Source organism: Colletotrichum navitas, assembly GCF_030913465.1.
Source record: "Colletotrichum navitas strain CBS 125086 chromosome Unknown LY79scaffold_26, whole genome shotgun sequence".
NCBI classification, from domain to species: Eukaryota; Fungi; Ascomycota; class Sordariomycetes; order Glomerellales; family Glomerellaceae; genus Colletotrichum; species Colletotrichum navitas.
Window position 1 is genome coordinate 79,117 of NW_026850572.1, and position 15,120 is coordinate 94,236.

Genomic DNA, 15,120 nt, shown 5'->3' on the forward strand with positions numbered 1-15,120 from the left:
TGATATGCTCTGCTGACTGGACTCGGCCACAACGCTACCGTCAGCCTAGTCGCCGCATCGCTACTATTCTGGCTCAGTCGATTGGCCTACCATACGTGCGAGTGCTATGGCAACAAGAGAACGAGTCAAGACTATGCAGGAACTAGAGGACGAACAAAGAAAACAAACACCCAGAACAGAACTCATGTCGAACATGGCTTGCAGCTGATAGATGATTTGGGGGCAGATCTCCACGACGCCATCCTCCCCTCTTCCACCTGTGGCAGACCTATGTCTCCAAACCTCCGGCGATCGACTCCGGGGAACAGTTTCACCCGGAATCAGGCGTCTTCGGCGGCCTTTTCCTGCCCAAATCAATCGTTAAGGACCAATACAGAGCATCCCATAAAGAAATGAAGAAAAAAAAAAACGAGTGTGATCCAGGCGTCGTTTGATCATCCACAACGTCAGGTTCGCGAAATCGTTGCCTCGCACGACTGACAAAGGCACAATGTCGAGTGTTTTGCTACCCAAGCCTGGCTAAACCTCCCTCCCTCTGTGGCGTCTGATCTGGATACGACGGACTCACCATCCTTTGCAGTCCTTTGGCAAGAAGCGCACGGGGGCGCCCATGCGTGGGCCTCCTCCATTCCCGTTTGTTTCCTAGTGCCACATCCTGCTCTCCTCAATGGCACCCCCGGACCCGGATCCTAGCTCAATCCACCCCCAAATGCAAGGCGCCTCGCTACTCGGCGGAGGTGCGGCGGCGGGCAACCGGGCGGACATGCGTTCGGAGCTTCGCCTTTTGCCCATACAAAGCGTCGACTGAACGATGCCAACCAATCCGTATATAACTTCCTCGTCTCAACCGCCCATGCTAGACCATCTCTTCCCCTCATCCTCACCTCACTCACCTCTTCCACTCTCTCAGCCACAGTCCCTTCACTATGGCTCCCGCAGCGACTGATAGCGCCGCTGCCCAGCAGTCCGCTGGGTACGACGCGGCCCGCCCCTTCGTCGGCAAGGTCGCCCTCATCACCGGCTCCGGCCGTGGTATCGGCCGTGGCATCGCCATCGAGCTCGGCAGGCGCGGCGCCAACGTCGTTGTCAACTACGCCTCGTCCGCCAAAGCTGCCGAGGAGGTCGTCGCCGAGATCCAGAAGCTCGGCGCCAAGGCTGTCGCCTACAAGGCCGACATCAGCAAGCCTGCCGAGGTTGTCGACCTCTTCGACCGCGCCGTTGCCCACTTCGGCCGCATGGACTACGTCATCTCCAACTCGGGCAAGGAGGTTTGGTGCCCCGAGGAGGAGGTCACCGAAGAGCTCTTCCAGAACATCTTCGACCTCAACACCCGTGGCCAGTTCTTCGTCGCCCAGCAGGGCCTGAAGCACTGCTCTCGTGGCGGCCGCATCATCCTGACGTCCTCCATCGCTGCCCAGATGGGCGGTATCCCCAACCACGCCCTGTACGCCGGCTCCAAGGCCGCCGTCGAGGGCTTCACCCGCGCCTTCGCCGTCGACTGCGGCGCCAAGGGCGTCACTGTCAACGCCATCGCCCCCGGCGGTGTCAAGACAGACATGTTCGACGAGAACGCGTGGCACTACGTCCCCAACGGCTACAAGGGCATGCCCATGGAGATCATCGACCAGGGCCTCGCCAACCTGAACCCCCTCAAGCGCGTCGGTGTTCCTGCCGATGTCGGCAAGGTCGTCGCCTCTCTCTGCCACCCTGACTGCGAGTGGATCAACGGTAAGCTGTCGTCCACTGAAGGCTATTTTGCAGTGTCTGCTCGCTAACTCCCCTAATAGGTCAGGTCATCAAGGTCACCGGTGGTGGCACATAAGTGCAGCAATGTTCAACTCGTCCGCAGCCTCATTCGTAAGGGGTTGCTATCATGACGCCTTAATGCATCGGATCGCAAGGCGGGCCGGACGCTTGCGATCCCCGGGTCTGGGTCTGGTTGGTAATATGGGGGCATGAGATGATGGAAACTTACATAACAAACACATCTTGGAAAGGCCTATGTAGACATCATGAATGAAGAAACCTTTACTGGGAAACTCGTTCGCATCTCCGCACCCTCGACGATAAGTGAAACGACGTGGTTTATTCTTGTCCTTGCTTGACCTGACCATAGTCCACAATCAGTCGGCTTGACATCGCACTTCACGTTACCACTAAACAAGTAAATCCCGCAGCGAGCGGCAATGTGCCTCAAGAGCGTCTAGCCGCGGTGAGACCTGATAACGGAACTCTCCAAAAACGGCGAGAAATGGCCGAGCCAAGCCCCATGGCCAAACGTTGTCAGACTTGAATATGTGGGAGGGTTGCCAACACAACGGTCTAGAACTAGGAGGACGCCAAACACGCAACACACATACGCGCGTAGGCGGCTGTGGCGGTGGGTTTGCATTAGGACCCCCCCCCCCCCCCCCCCTCTCGATTTTCTCACCTGCTCCATGGCGTGCGCGCCCGCTCCCGTTCCCGTCTCACGCCGGTCCAAGTCCAGTTGTTAGCACAGCCATACAAATACAAGAGGTTAAAATGGTATTAAAAAAGGGGGGCAGGGGGAGGGGGGGGCAGACCGCTCGAGATCTCCTCCGCCTTTTGGTGATCGGCAAAAGTCTCGAATGCTTCGTAATCCATGTGTATGTATGCGGTGAGACTCGCAAAAGAAAAAGAAAAAAAAAACCCGACCCGACTCTGCTCCCTCTCTCCGCGCGCCAAGGCAAGGGGCCGGCGGCAACCTTTGCGAGGTCTGGCGGGGTTCCGTCGTGATGTTTGTGGGAAACGGCCGAGTCTGCTGCGGCTGGGGAGAGCGGGCACGTTCCGCGCACAGCGGCGGTTCAGCCCACGAAGCCAGATACGACGACACCGTAATCATCTCCAAACGTGAAGAAATTTTTTTATAGAAAAAAAGTAAAAAAAACAAATGGGTCGATCACCAGCTTCGCGGGCCTACCGGTATGTCCCATCGTTCCCGTAGGACGCAGGTTAAAATCCAACCCCAGCCAGCCCCCTCCCCCGGGATGCCCCAAAATCGTACTGACGACAGGAAAAGAGAAAACGGGACGGGTACTCGGAACGTTAGATTTGCGAAGGAGCCGGCAGTGCAGCGTGCGATAGCTGAGTTTCACTCTGCTGACGAGGCGGCATGAATGGAAGCCTGGAAAAAATGTAGAATAGAAAAAAAATTGAAACACTAAAAAAAAAACTCCGCCGGCGCTTACACCGACCCGGCGGCATCGTACCAGGAGGCGTGGTTGCCGTGCTTTAGGAGCCTATGGGAGGCCGTGGGCGCCGCGCAACGGCGGATCTGGCCCGTCAGACTCGTACCATATTTCCCAAGCTGACGGTACGCCGGCACTAAGGAAAGGAATTCGGACTCCTGAGCCCTCCTCCCAAAGACTCTAATCCGACCGACGCGGCCGTCGTGGGACACCCTCGCATTAGATTAGGATACGGCTCAAAGTGACAGAAGGTAGGTAGGTAGGTACAAGATGCAATAGGAGCAGCAGCGCCTCCGCATTCTGCCTTCCGGCCCAGGTTCGGATTCTGCCGAATGAGGATCGACGATCGGGGGCGGAGCAATCTCCGATTCTGTCCTGTTTTCCTGGAGCCCGGTAAGAGTGGGTGCCGCACCGCACCGCCGCCCGAGTGGATCTCAACCGATGTCGTGACCCACACCTCCATAACGGCCCAGCATAGGTACAACACAAAAATACACGTGTATCTACCCGCACCATGATGGTGCCAATTTAGGAAAAGCTAAAGTGCCACGAACCCTGGTCGGTTACTTTTGGAGCGGGAACAGCGCAGGGACATGAACGCGGCTTCCTTTGGCACGAGGTTGGGGAAATCAGTAAAGAAGCGATGGCCGTGGGTCAGCCCTGCTCAGCCTGTTGTGTCTCGTTTTGTCGAATACGCAACTTCTGTATATTTGCCTGCTCACACGATGACAGGTTGTTGCGATCGCCGCTTGCAACATGGACCCGACATCGCAACCGGCGAGGAGGGCAGGGGCAAGGGCAGTGCTCCTTGTCAGCCTTGTACGAGGTGGCATCGTTGCGCCAGCACGCAGTGCCGTTTCTGTCCTATTCGCCGGCGGTCTTACACACTTTGGTTGTACCGGTTTTTTTTCATTAAAGTTCTTTTCGCCGATGGGTGGTCAAATTGACCATCGGCAAGCGATTGTTATCCCCAGAGCTGCTGGCCTTTAGGAGCTAACACCGACTGAGATTCACGCCCAATGCCGTCAACCAGGCGGATATCTGGTTGCCTGCCCCGGCTTCTTCGTCGTGACGTGGGCCTAGACGCATCGCCATCTGCTAATGCCATGATACTCTGACATGCATGCGTACCGCCTCCCAAATGCCCCTGGTCTGGTGTAAGATGCCGCAAGATATGAACTGAAAAAGATGACTAGCAATGTATAGCAAGGCCATTGATGGTTACGAAGAGATCAAATGGCGTCACCTATGATATTTTCTTTCCAGTCATGCCATTATGGACGGAGTGCCAGCAAAGTCGCTGCTTCAGTCATGGAGCTGCATAAGCAGTGTCCAAGGAGGTTCCCGTTACGTAACAAGCCGGCCTGGTATCCACGAACTTGGGTAAACAACTGAGACGCTAGACCGTACAAAGCCAGACCATCTCGGCCAAGAGAAGTAGTGGGACGATGCCAAGAAGCGACAGGTCATCCGTAGGCTGCTTGCGGGTGCAGAGGACGATGGAAAGTGTTGTGTTGGGAGAGAAACGTCACTACAAGGCAAGTAGAGGTGCCAGAGAACAAGGAAAACGTCGATGGCAGAAGGACTTGCATCGGCATCTCGAATCGGACAAACCAGAAGTATCTCGTCAGCATCATCACGCTGTATCAACCCCGTCAACAGGATCAATAGCCAAGGCTGATTGCCAAAAGTCTCGGGCAGTTCGGGCACGTTCTGGGCGGAGCAAAGACGTGGCCCTCTCACCTGGCTGACTTCAGCTGGTAGGAAGCAGGCCTCGGTGAACATCATGTCGTGGCTGATGGTTCAGCAGAAACCTCAGAGCCAATGATGCCGCGTGTTTGAGCCGGGCTACTCCTGGCTGAAGAAAGCCACAAAGCCAGTATTGGATGCAGAGCCTCTTTTGGGGCGGGACGATGAGGTGGTGTGATGAGTGGTATCATGATTGGCTGCGACCGAATGGATGGGAGTCGTTGAGAGAGATACAGATCAGCTTCGCTGCCGTAGATGCCATCATGCGGCGTGCGAAAAAGTCGGAGGGCGGCGAGTAAGCAATGCGCAGTTGCGGATACCAAAGCAAAAACAACGCATTATCAGGAGGGGAAAAGACACAATCTGAGACCAGCCCAAGTGATGATAAGACACGCGAGGTTACACAAGCGCCGTCCACGAACCCTACTTGCCCGATACACCCCGTTGGGAGGAGAAAGTAGACAGAGCCACAGACCCATACAAGGTTCTCATATACCGGTAGCATTTTGGGCATGGCAATAATGGCCTTCGACAGGCCGAGACGACAACATGGGGAACCTTGCCCCACGCCAGCTTGCTGATTGCCGATCTTGCAAGTGTTTCTTTGTCGCGGGGTGGAGTGGGCTGGGTCGGGACCGACCGCTCACAATATGGAGGGCTGGTTGTGATGCAGGCCACTTGGCACCTCTCACATGCAGAACTGCGAGACCGCCATCATCGCATTCTCCAAGGGGGGGGGGGGGGGGGGGGCGTGATTGCCCCAGGATTAAGAGCAGTTGCGCGTCGAGAGACGGCGGCCAAAACAGCTGGTGTGTACCAGCCAAGTGCAAACCATCCGCACTTGATAGGATGCAGTCCGAGGTTTGCATCTGGAGGTTGTGTGGCCGACAGGTTCTTGTTGACCCTGGTGGCGGGTGCGGTGATGTGCCGACGCGGCTTCTCGGACGGCTCCCAATTCGTGAGGGTTCGGGGGGATGAAGCAGAAGCCAGCTGACTGCAGAAGACATTCCAATTCCCCGACTCAAGGCAGTGAGATGATGGTGTCAGCCGAGTCGAATCGGATGTGCCCGTAGGGCGATAAGCGTGCCCCGGTCGGTCCAGGTCCAAGTGAGGGCTGATAGCGAAGATACGAAGGAGGGTAAGACTGAGAGAGACTGAGGTGCTGAGGGTGGTGCGGGATGGACGACTTTGGTGTCACTTCACCTCCCTCCATCGTGAGGTTCCCACTCGTCGACAGTTTAAGCATAGGAGGAAAGAGGGGGGGGGGGGGGGGGGGGCGCTTACCTGCTCAAGGCACATGGGTGCCTAGTACTACCGGTACTAGCCAGGTAATGCCGTTCGCGTATGACTAAGCCCCTTCGGGTATCCCGGCCGTGAGGCGCTCAACGTCGGCCCTTCAGCTATCGCTTTGTATCTCCAAGTCTCCTAATCATCGTCATCGACAGAAAAACAAAACAGTAGCAACACCACTGCGTAACCTCTTACCCCATCGATTCTGACCACTGCCGGTACGGATTATCCGACCACGCTTGCTAAGACCCTCCGTGAGGGCCTCTTCGACTTCGACAAGAGCCCCGGTCAGTCGCCCTCCCCACCTTCGTTTGCCTTCGTCCACGCAATTTGTCCTTGCGGATCGACTGTAGACCCTGGCTGATTCGACTTACGCAGGGCGGCCAGACCAATCTATTGCTGCATGCGGGTGGCGCAAACCGCCATCACCTTACACGGCTCTCTTCCAACTTTGCCCCGTTCGTTGCCCTTGGGAATATCCTGGCCGTCCGTCATCCATTTCCGACACCTGTGACGAATGGAACACCGTGCCTCGTATTTAAGCCGATTTCAACGAGCAAAACAGGCACGCACAATGCCTTGTGTTTCCTGCCCAACGCTCAATGTCGCAGCCGTTGGCTCCACAGACGTCAGACCCTGCACTGTCTGAGCAGGTTTGGATTCGAGTAACCGAGGCAAGGCCCTGCTTCGGGGAGGCAATGTTAGGATGTCCTTGCCCCCCAAATGCATCTTGCTGCACTTGCCCGTTGTCAGACAGACAGCGGATGATCCCCGCCTCTTGGAATACGCCCGTGCTACCTACAGCTGCCCCTTGTGCCTCGGAGATGCGTACCATATGTTTCGGGAGGCCTATCCGTACTTGCGACTTTTCAATCAGATGCTTAGCGGATATGCTGGTTGGCACAAGCAACATCCATCCGGTGGGTTGGACATTTTCGGGGAGGTTCCCAGCAAAGGCCAGAAACAGGACCAGGACACCAAAGTAACAAGCTTCAGCTTTTTTTTTTTTTTTTTTTTTCGTTTTTTCTTTTTCATGTGTCGACGTCCTCCTGCGCTTGGATGACGTTAAATTACCTCAGAAACGGACCAATCGATGGCCATGCGCCCTGAGCTCTCCATATGAAGCAAGCCGAAGGTTGCGGGAAGCTGCTTCATCGACAAGCACTTCCGCATCGACATGATGCTGATCTGTCTGCGTTTGGTAAGTGGAGAAGGCTATCAGGCTCGAGACGAACGCGTGGCCAGCCGGGGGCAGCGGCTCGCGGCATCATGTTTCAGTTGAAGATGGCGGATCTCTGGATTAAAGACGTGCTTGAAGCGCAACGACCACCCGTTCGCCAGTTTCTCCAGGAAGTCCAAGGATATTGCCTCTTTTGGCGCAGCTTGGTTCTCAAGCTCCAGTCTTGGCCTTGTACGAAAGCAATTCGCTACCAGACCCCTGGCATCTCACACCCGCAGAGATCATTTCACGACCCAGACTGCGAATGTCTGTGAGGCGTTCCGATGATCGTGGAACGCCACATCTCATCCAAACGATTTTTCACGTGAAGATGCCGTCTTTCATGGCCCTGGATGACCAATCTAGTATCTGCTGGCGGCGCTGCCCCTTGATTATCTTTCCATGCATGTCGATCTCTTGGGATGGCGACGAAAGCCCCCCGTCTCGGAACTGGGTCTCTCAATCGACATGCTCCTCCGCCAGTTTGAGTGCAAGCTCCATCTTACGTTGGTTCGAGCAACAACACCATCTTCTGTCTTACCGAATCCACCAGTCTCTGGGGCATGAATCATGATCTCCGAGCCGGCGAGGTGAAACCGCTTTTTTATCAGAGTTTCTGCGGCGCGACGACATCCGACATACTAGTCCAACAGCCTCCGTGGGGTCCAAAGAGAAGTAAGAGCTCTCTAGACACGTAATACTTCGGGAATGCCTTCCGATCCAGGCTTGTTCAGTATACTTCCCCTTGTTCCTCTTTGACCTCTTCTGGTATTCGCTTTGATCCCTTTGCTTCCGAGCATCCTGCAGAGAGAGGCCGCGTTCTGGGATGACAAAAATAATAACCCTCGATACTGCATGGCAGACGACGCTCTTCGAGGCACGTAAGAGCTTGGACCTTGAGATCCAACCACTCCTCCTCAGGTACGTGGACTGCGCCGTTGCCTCACACCATGCAGGTCAGAACTAGATACTCTCATCGTCGCCGTCCGTGCTGTTGTCTTGCATCTTTCCGGCCTGCCATGCCGAACACCCAGCGGGTATATCCCGAGATGACAAACATCGGAGCTTGGCCCGTACCACTCTACATCCGCACCCATCTTCCGATCTCCCCGCTCCTTGGTTCTCGGTAAGCACATCAAGTTGACCGCAATTTGCCCGAGACCTCCGCCTCGAGATACGCGTACACAACCTTCACACGCACCCTCTACCCTCACCAATGGCCTGTAATTGGGCCCAACACGCCATTGCAATGCCAGCGCCTCTCGCGGTGGTAGGACCGGACTCTTGTCCGGAAGCGCGAGTCGCCAATGGGACCATTGTGACCTCTCACCTTGGAGCTAGGCTGACTCAAACAAAACGCTTGATAGGCTTGTCTGTGATAGGCTTCCACAGCGTCGAAAGTTGACCCTGCGTCGGGGAATATTCTCTCATCCCGAGTCCTCGTTCCCGTTTGTGCGCTGGCTTTCGTAGCCCGCCCAAGGCCTTCTGGGGCCCTCACGCTGGCTTGCATATTTAGAAACATCCATAGCCCAACTCCGATCTGACCTCATCGGATCGAACCATCAAACGGATGCCGCGCACGTATGGGATAAACCCCCCAAAGCCTTCAAGTCCTCCCCGGACATCTCCAAACCGTCCGTGCCATGGGAAGGAGGGCGGGGAGATCTCGTCACGTCAGCCACAGATCACAAGCTACAGGAGACATGACGCTACACCCAGGCGCGAGGCAAGGCGTGAGGCAATGTGCGAGTCAATGAAGCGGAAGGGACGGGAAGGAGGCGCAGGAAGAGGCGCAGAGCAAACCTATTCCGAGGGAAGGAGCCGCTGGACACGAATGAGCACACGGGTTGGACGGGGAGCGAGTGGACGGTCAAGGTGAGTAAGGGCCTAGTTACTAGTTAGCAAGGTGAGGGGGAGGTGAGAGGACTAGAGAGAAAGAGATGGGGGGGGGGATTTTCGCCTGCGGTGACAGGGGAGGGTGACCATCGGCCTCAGTGCCGACAGTCAGCTGGGGGGGGGGGGGGGGGGGGGGTAATCCGGAATAGCCCCACTCGGCAAGGCTAATGCAACATCCTCGACAGGAGGCTAAGCAACCACATTGACAAAATCGCACGTGGTAGAAACAAGTTTCTCGTGTTACCCAACCTCCCCCCCCCCATTCTCCATCTTCGCATAACTGTGGGATTTATTATTTGTGTTTTATTCTTTGTTCAAATCTTCTTGTGGAGGAAGGGGCGTTGTTTCTTCCCAGCGCTTGATACTGCTGACAACCAGTCAGGGACGGAATGGAGAGAAAGAGAGAGAGAGAAGGGGAGAAAAGACGTGTTTCTCCTCGGCCAGGTAGGTCTGAACGCAGGAAACATCAAACGATCGAGGCTGCGACAGAGCTCCGAACCCAGGTTTTGTTTGATACTGCATGTAATTGACATGTTTATGACAAGTCGAGTTGCAGGGTGCGCTCCTCCTGCATAGGCACGATGATGACATTATCCATTGGTTATTCCTCGGTAGACAAGGTGCCACTACAACCCGACAGTCTGTCTCCCTCTCTGTCTCTCTCTCTCTCTCTCGCTCTCGCCTCCGTCAGACCTAGCTGCCATTGGCCCTGGCATCCTCGGGCTCGGCCCTTTGCCTCCTCCTTTCGCCTTCGTCCGAAGTGTCGAGGCGGTCGATGATGAGCGGCACAACACAGCCAAAACTCCTTCCGATGAACCCAACCCTCTTCTCTTCCCTGCATGACTCGCTGATTATGGAATCAAGCGGAAGGGGGGGGGACAAGACCCAAGAGGTTTGCGCCATAATTTTGCTTTCCCATTGAACGAGGGGGTAATGTAAAAATAAACCAGTTCTGAACTGCCCGCTCGATTCTCGCTACCCTCCGTATCCAGCAACTCTATCCCTGTCTTCCGGCTGATTTCCCGTAGTGGGTGACTTTGACAAAGTGTGTGTGTGTGTGTGTATGTGTGTGGGGGTGCGTCTCAAGACAAGAACCGGGAGAAATAAAGAAGAGAAAAAGAAGTAAACCGATGAAGAAAAACCTCTGATTTCGCCAGCACGCCAGGTTTACAAGGTTCAGCCGCCGCCGAACAATGTAAAGTCCAATATAAAAAATACAAAAAAAACGAGTTTCCAATTACCCGGTGTTCTCCCCGACCCGAACCCCCTACCTGGCCCTAGATAGCTACCTAGGTAGTACTCCATAAAACAAAAATCAATCCGGTAGTGGTGAATGCTCATATCGGTCATGTCGAGAGCGCACTTTTTCCTTCAGCGCTCTATGTAAATTCGGCCCAGAATCTTTGTACGTCCTTTTGGCGTGTTCTTTTTCCGTTGGTTTATTTTGAGAGGGGGGGGGGGGGGGTTTTCCCGCTTCTTTTTTTGGTTGTGGTGTGACTAAGCATAGCTCATGTCTCCTTTACGATGGCTGACGACCTCGAGTGTAGTGCCGAGGCTGTGGCCGAGATAGCCAATCATGGCTTTGCTGACTTCAGCATCTTCAGAGAGATCGGCGCAGACCTCGCGGAACTGCGCGTAGACTTCCTCCAGCTTGCGAAGCTCCCGGTTCAGGATCTCGAGCTCGAGCCACCTACCATCCTCACCACCAAGAGTGTACGCACCGAGGCTTACACCTAGGCCGCCCCCGGGGCTCAGCTGGTTGACCTGGGGCACCATGCCGTTCTCAAAGTAGGTGTGGCTGGCATTCCTGTAGAAGCTTGTGATCTTGCCGATGACAGTGGCCAAGAGCATGGCGGCTGTGTGAGTGCCCGAGCGGCTCATGCATCTGTTGCAAGACAACATGGCGGCGCATCCCTCCACAGCCTTGCGGTTGAGGGAGAGCACGAGGTCGAAGGGCGGCGCTTGCGGAGACGAGGCGTTGTGCAGGGCCTGGAGTGACTGCAGACAGACGGTGAAGCAAGTGCAAGAACCGCCGCCTGAGGATGACGAAGACTTGTGTCTCACGGCCGGGCGCATGTTGGGCGTGGCGGAAGGGCTCGGAAAGTAGGCTGCCGCAGTCATGTTGGTCGTCGTCGGCATCGCTGCGTACGGCATCATATCGTGCTGCGTTGGGTCTCCCCAGTGCGTCATTTGAGCTGCCATGGCCATTTCCATGGAGTGAGAGCGTCCGTGTTGGGAGTTCATGTGTGCGGTAGCCATCGTCATGTCGGAATACGGCGCTGCAGAGAAGTCTGTAGGAGGAGTCCAAGGCATGCCCCCACCGTACATGTCTGCTGTCGGATCTTGGTCTCTGGGGGTTGTGTCGTCGACGCCAAGCATGGCAAGCCCGGAAGATATGGACGGATTTCTGCTCATGGCACCCTCCATGCTTGTGGGGGTATGCCAGCCAGGTTCCATCTTGTACATGCCGGGGTGCTGGCCGAACATGAGGTTCTTCTCGTCCATGATGGGGGACAGGTCGGTCATGTCCATGTGGACAGTGTTGGCGTGGCTCGGCGCGCTGTGATCAGATTTTGGTTTGCCGGCTCTGCTTGAGGGAGAATAGCGACATTCGAGGCCGCACGCCAGGCATCGGGTGCAGATGGGCCTTGCTTTGGAGCATTTGACCTTGGCCAAGAAGCAACCATCGCAAGAAGCCCGGAGTCGGGGCTGTCGAGGCTTGGAGTTGGAAGACATTGTTGACTATGAAGAGACTCTCGAGCCTGTGAGGTGTTGCTCTGGAAAGGATAGAGGATATCCTGATCTAATGAAGAAGCACGAGTCCGGAGAGCGTGGTAATGGTGGAAGGGGGAAAGCCACTATTAAAGAATTGGGCAATGGCGGGATATATTAGAGTTCTAGAGGTGGTAAGAGTGAGATGTCTGTGTGACGATGGAGTGCGAGGGCGTATAGGGCGAAAGAGGATTAGCAAGCTCCTAGGGGCTTCGTGTGAGAGGGCGACGAAGACCAGAAGGGCTCCGAGGGCCACGTATCGAGGGTTAGGGCGAGATTGAGCGGAATCTAGCCGACTGCAAGGTAGACAGCTGGGAGAGGAATTGGGATTACGAAACAGGAACGGAAACGGTCACGGCCATTACCCAGTGTCCAAGAGGGACGAGCATGGAGTAGAAGTCCGGGTGTTTCTGTAGGAAGGGACGAGGGATGGAAGCTTGTGAGAGCGAGGAGCATGCGACGTGGATGAAAAGGAGCGGACGATGAACGGTTAAAAAAGCGAAGGCCTGATTTAGATATGCTATGCCGTTGGCTTATACACGCTACCCCATCCATGTACATGGTGGCTGTGACTCTGATAGAGGGCGTGGACGGATTGACCTAGGTATTCTTGGGTGGCCCACTGTGGAGGGAGCAGAGAGAAACACGAGTAGGTAGTGGGTGAATGAGAGAAAGAGACAAACACACAAACACACACACACACACACACACAGAGAGAGAGAGAGAGAGAGAGAGAGAGAGAATGAGAGAGAGAGGCTCGCCTAGGTGTGCATGTATGTACGAAAGCTACTAGTGCGAGTGAGTGTGTGTGTGTGGTAAGAAAAAGGGCAGCAGACGGGGGTTGCAGAGCGAGGGAAAAAGAAAACGGACCACGCAAACGGCTAGCTGGTACATTTGCACTGATTCATTGGCGTGGTGGACATGGGCTCGTCCACGCGCAGATACCCTTGGTAGTCGAGGGCAATTGACATTGGACCAGTCTCTCCTGTGCGTGCTGGTGCTTGCTCGACCGCTTGGACGAGGTGACCTGACCGGGGAGATACCGTAGAGGGTTCGGCAGCAGGTCGACAGCTCAGCACGGGGCGAAACAGAAAAGACGATGCCAAACCAGGCCAAGTTGAGGCATGGGTAAGACGGTTTGGGTTGGATGAAGGCCTGTCTGGGCATGCAGGCAACATTGGTGGCATCTGGGTCGGTGTAGGGAAAAGAGGGGAGCTATGAAGCCATTCACACGGGTGTTGGGGGATACGACAGGCCTTGCCTTTGCCCTTCCTAGGTTCCCCAGCTTCCTTCCCCATGGGCATACGGCGACGAAAGTCAGGCTGTCGGCAGTCGATCCATGTCAAGACCCAGCCGGGCAGACCCTGAATTCGAAAGGGGTGGGTGAACAGACCACGGGTGTTGTTTTCGCCCATTGGATGGCGGGACAACCAGAGGGGGAGGGAGCAGGCACGAAGAAGAGGGCAGCGTGTGCTGGTTCATGCCGAGGGCAGAACCCAGAAGTTGCTCTGTGCTCTGTGCTCTGCTGCATTGTGCAGTGCGGTACGGTACGGTGCAGTGCGGCGGGATGATGATGATTCATGGTGATGATGGCCCTCGCGGTGGGGAGTGGCAATGGTGTGAATGGTGGACATGGAGCCAAAGCAGTGCAATGAATGACGGGTTAGGGACGGGGACAGGCCAGCGCTGGATAAGGTAAGACGTGGGACGGTGGGAAACGGTTCGTTCCAAGTCGGCGTGGGAAAAAGTAAAATGGTCAGAGACAGCATAACAATTGGGACAAGGGAGCGCGGTGGAAGGGGAAGCGTGATGACGCTGGACAAAGGTGGGCTGGGCGCCTGTATGCCGTGTTCGGACAGTGCTGGCAGGCATCGGGAGGGTACTCGGTACGTGGAATGCCCCATGTACCTAGGTAGGTAGGCAAATGTTGTGTATATATGTGTGTATGTATGTGTGTGTGTGTATGTCATGGGCTGCGGGCCATGGTTCTCCAAGATACAGTACGGTAAGACGGCAGGGTAGATGGAGCAAGCCAAGGTAAAGTTCGGAATGGCTCAGGCGCATCTGTGGGCAGCGAATTCGGTCAGACCCAGGCCCGACCAAAGGTGGTTGAGAGGGGGGGCAGCCATGTGCAGGGATTGGGGAAGTAGATGCCGCATTTGGGAGAAGAAGAGGGGAATTGCACGTCGGGATTGGATAGCAGTAAGAAAGAGGGCTGGAATGAATACCTAGGTATGTATCCGTACCGTAGGCATGCTGGGCAACCAAGACTTTGGCAGTCTTGGGCGTTAGAGGTTGGAGAGGAGTCGGCCCGTTGGAATAGGTAGGTACTGGTTCGAGGAGGACGAACAGAAGCGTGCGTGCGCGCGAGGATGAGATGGATAAGTGAGGTGGAAAGAAGACAAGGAACGGTGCTGAGACCTGAGGTGGGAAGAGGACGGGGAGAGGACCGAGGGCCAAGGGTAAAAGGCAAATGCATTGGGTGAGACGGGGCTGAGATTGGGCAGTGGAAGATAACAATGATGAATGGGCGGCGAGGCAGATGGGACCAACACCAACAGCGGAAAGGTACATTACTAGGTAGGTAGGTAGGTAGGTAGGTAGGTAGGTAGGTAGGTAGTAAGCAAAGACCTACCTGCTTGCTGCCTGTCTTCATGTCTTCTTGTCTTGGTTCCTTCTACCTAGCTAGGTACTTACTCGCTTGCTAGAGGTGTTGTTCTTCTTTCAGGCACAGCAAGAGATTAGAGCGGAACTCCTTGCCGTCGGCAAGGGTACGTACTGCTTGCTTGTCTCTGTTGAATCTCCTTTGGTCTCGCATCATGTGACTAGCAGATGGGAGGCCGTCCATTTCCGCAATCCCCAGCTTCCAAATAATACGGTAGGTAGAGAGGGAAGCCACGGGCCATAGCACACCAAGAGTGGGGCCCACTAGACCCCTACTTCCGCCGCTATCGTCGCTAGGGAGCCCCTGCTTTCGTGGGAGTA

The 15,120-nt window shown here is 55.5% G+C and overlaps 6 protein-coding genes across 6 annotated transcripts; 4 read left to right on the forward strand and 2 right to left on the reverse strand.

The window, feature by feature from the left end:
- The first annotated feature begins 914 nt into the window (after positions 1–914).
- On the forward strand, positions 915–2,205 carry LY79DRAFT_685767 (short chain dehydrogenase). The gene is made up of 2 exons (XM_060564648.1): positions 915–1,728; positions 1,788–2,205. The coding sequence occupies exons 1-2, from the start codon at positions 927–929 to the stop codon at positions 1,820–1,822; spliced, it is 837 nt and encodes a 278-aa protein (XP_060414581.1). The 5' UTR covers positions 915–926; the 3' UTR covers positions 1,823–2,205.
- Positions 1,998–2,851, forward strand: LY79DRAFT_182364 (uncharacterized protein). The gene has a single exon (XM_060551315.1). The coding sequence runs from the start codon at positions 2,296–2,298 to the stop codon at positions 2,755–2,757; it is 462 nt and encodes a 153-aa protein (XP_060414582.1). The 5' UTR covers positions 1,998–2,295; the 3' UTR covers positions 2,758–2,851.
- On the forward strand, positions 2,852–3,171 carry LY79DRAFT_182119 (uncharacterized protein). Its single transcript, XM_060551314.1, has one exon. It carries the CDS (start codon positions 2,946–2,948, stop codon positions 3,135–3,137), a length of 192 nt encoding a protein of 63 aa, XP_060414583.1. The 5' UTR covers positions 2,852–2,945; the 3' UTR covers positions 3,138–3,171.
- Positions 3,172–6,954: 3,783 nt separating this feature from the next.
- LY79DRAFT_579384 (uncharacterized protein) lies at positions 6,955–7,755 on the forward strand (the record flags this gene model as incomplete). The annotated part of the gene is made up of 2 exons (XM_060560021.1): positions 6,955–7,230; positions 7,555–7,755. 2 exons carry the CDS (start codon positions 6,955–6,957, stop codon positions 7,753–7,755), a joined length of 477 nt encoding a protein of 158 aa, XP_060414584.1.
- Positions 7,756–10,860: 3,105 nt separating this feature from the next.
- Positions 10,861–12,099, reverse strand: LY79DRAFT_514515 (uncharacterized protein; the record flags this gene model as incomplete). The annotated part of the gene is made up of 1 exon (XM_060554619.1): positions 10,861–12,099. The coding sequence occupies one exon, from the start codon at positions 12,097–12,099 to the stop codon at positions 10,861–10,863; it is 1,239 nt and encodes a 412-aa protein (XP_060414585.1).
- A 757-nt stretch (positions 12,100–12,856) lies between these two features.
- LY79DRAFT_182427 (uncharacterized protein) lies at positions 12,857–13,797 on the reverse strand. The gene has a single exon (XM_060551316.1). It carries the CDS (start codon positions 13,548–13,550, stop codon positions 13,017–13,019), a length of 534 nt encoding a protein of 177 aa, XP_060414586.1. The 5' UTR covers positions 13,551–13,797; the 3' UTR covers positions 12,857–13,016.
- Between the last annotated feature and the right edge of the window lie 1,323 nt (positions 13,798–15,120).

Bases quoted from the DNA above. Each gene is read 5' to 3' on its own strand.
- LY79DRAFT_685767 (XM_060564648.1), top strand. From the start codon at position 927: ATGGCTCCCGCAGCGACTGATAGCGCCGCTGCCCAGCAGTCCGCTGGG. The intron at 1,729-1,787 runs GTAAGCTGTCGT...CTCCCCTAATAG, and splicing joins TGACTGCGAGTGGATCAACG to GTCAGGTCATCAAGGTCACC.
- LY79DRAFT_182427 (XM_060551316.1), bottom strand. From the start codon at position 13,550: ATGGGCGAAAACAACACCCGTGGTCTGTTCACCCACCCCTTTCGAATT.
- LY79DRAFT_182119 (XM_060551314.1), top strand. From the start codon at position 2,946: ATGTCCCATCGTTCCCGTAGGACGCAGGTTAAAATCCAACCCCAGCCA.
- LY79DRAFT_182364 (XM_060551315.1), top strand. From the start codon at position 2,296: ATGTGGGAGGGTTGCCAACACAACGGTCTAGAACTAGGAGGACGCCAA.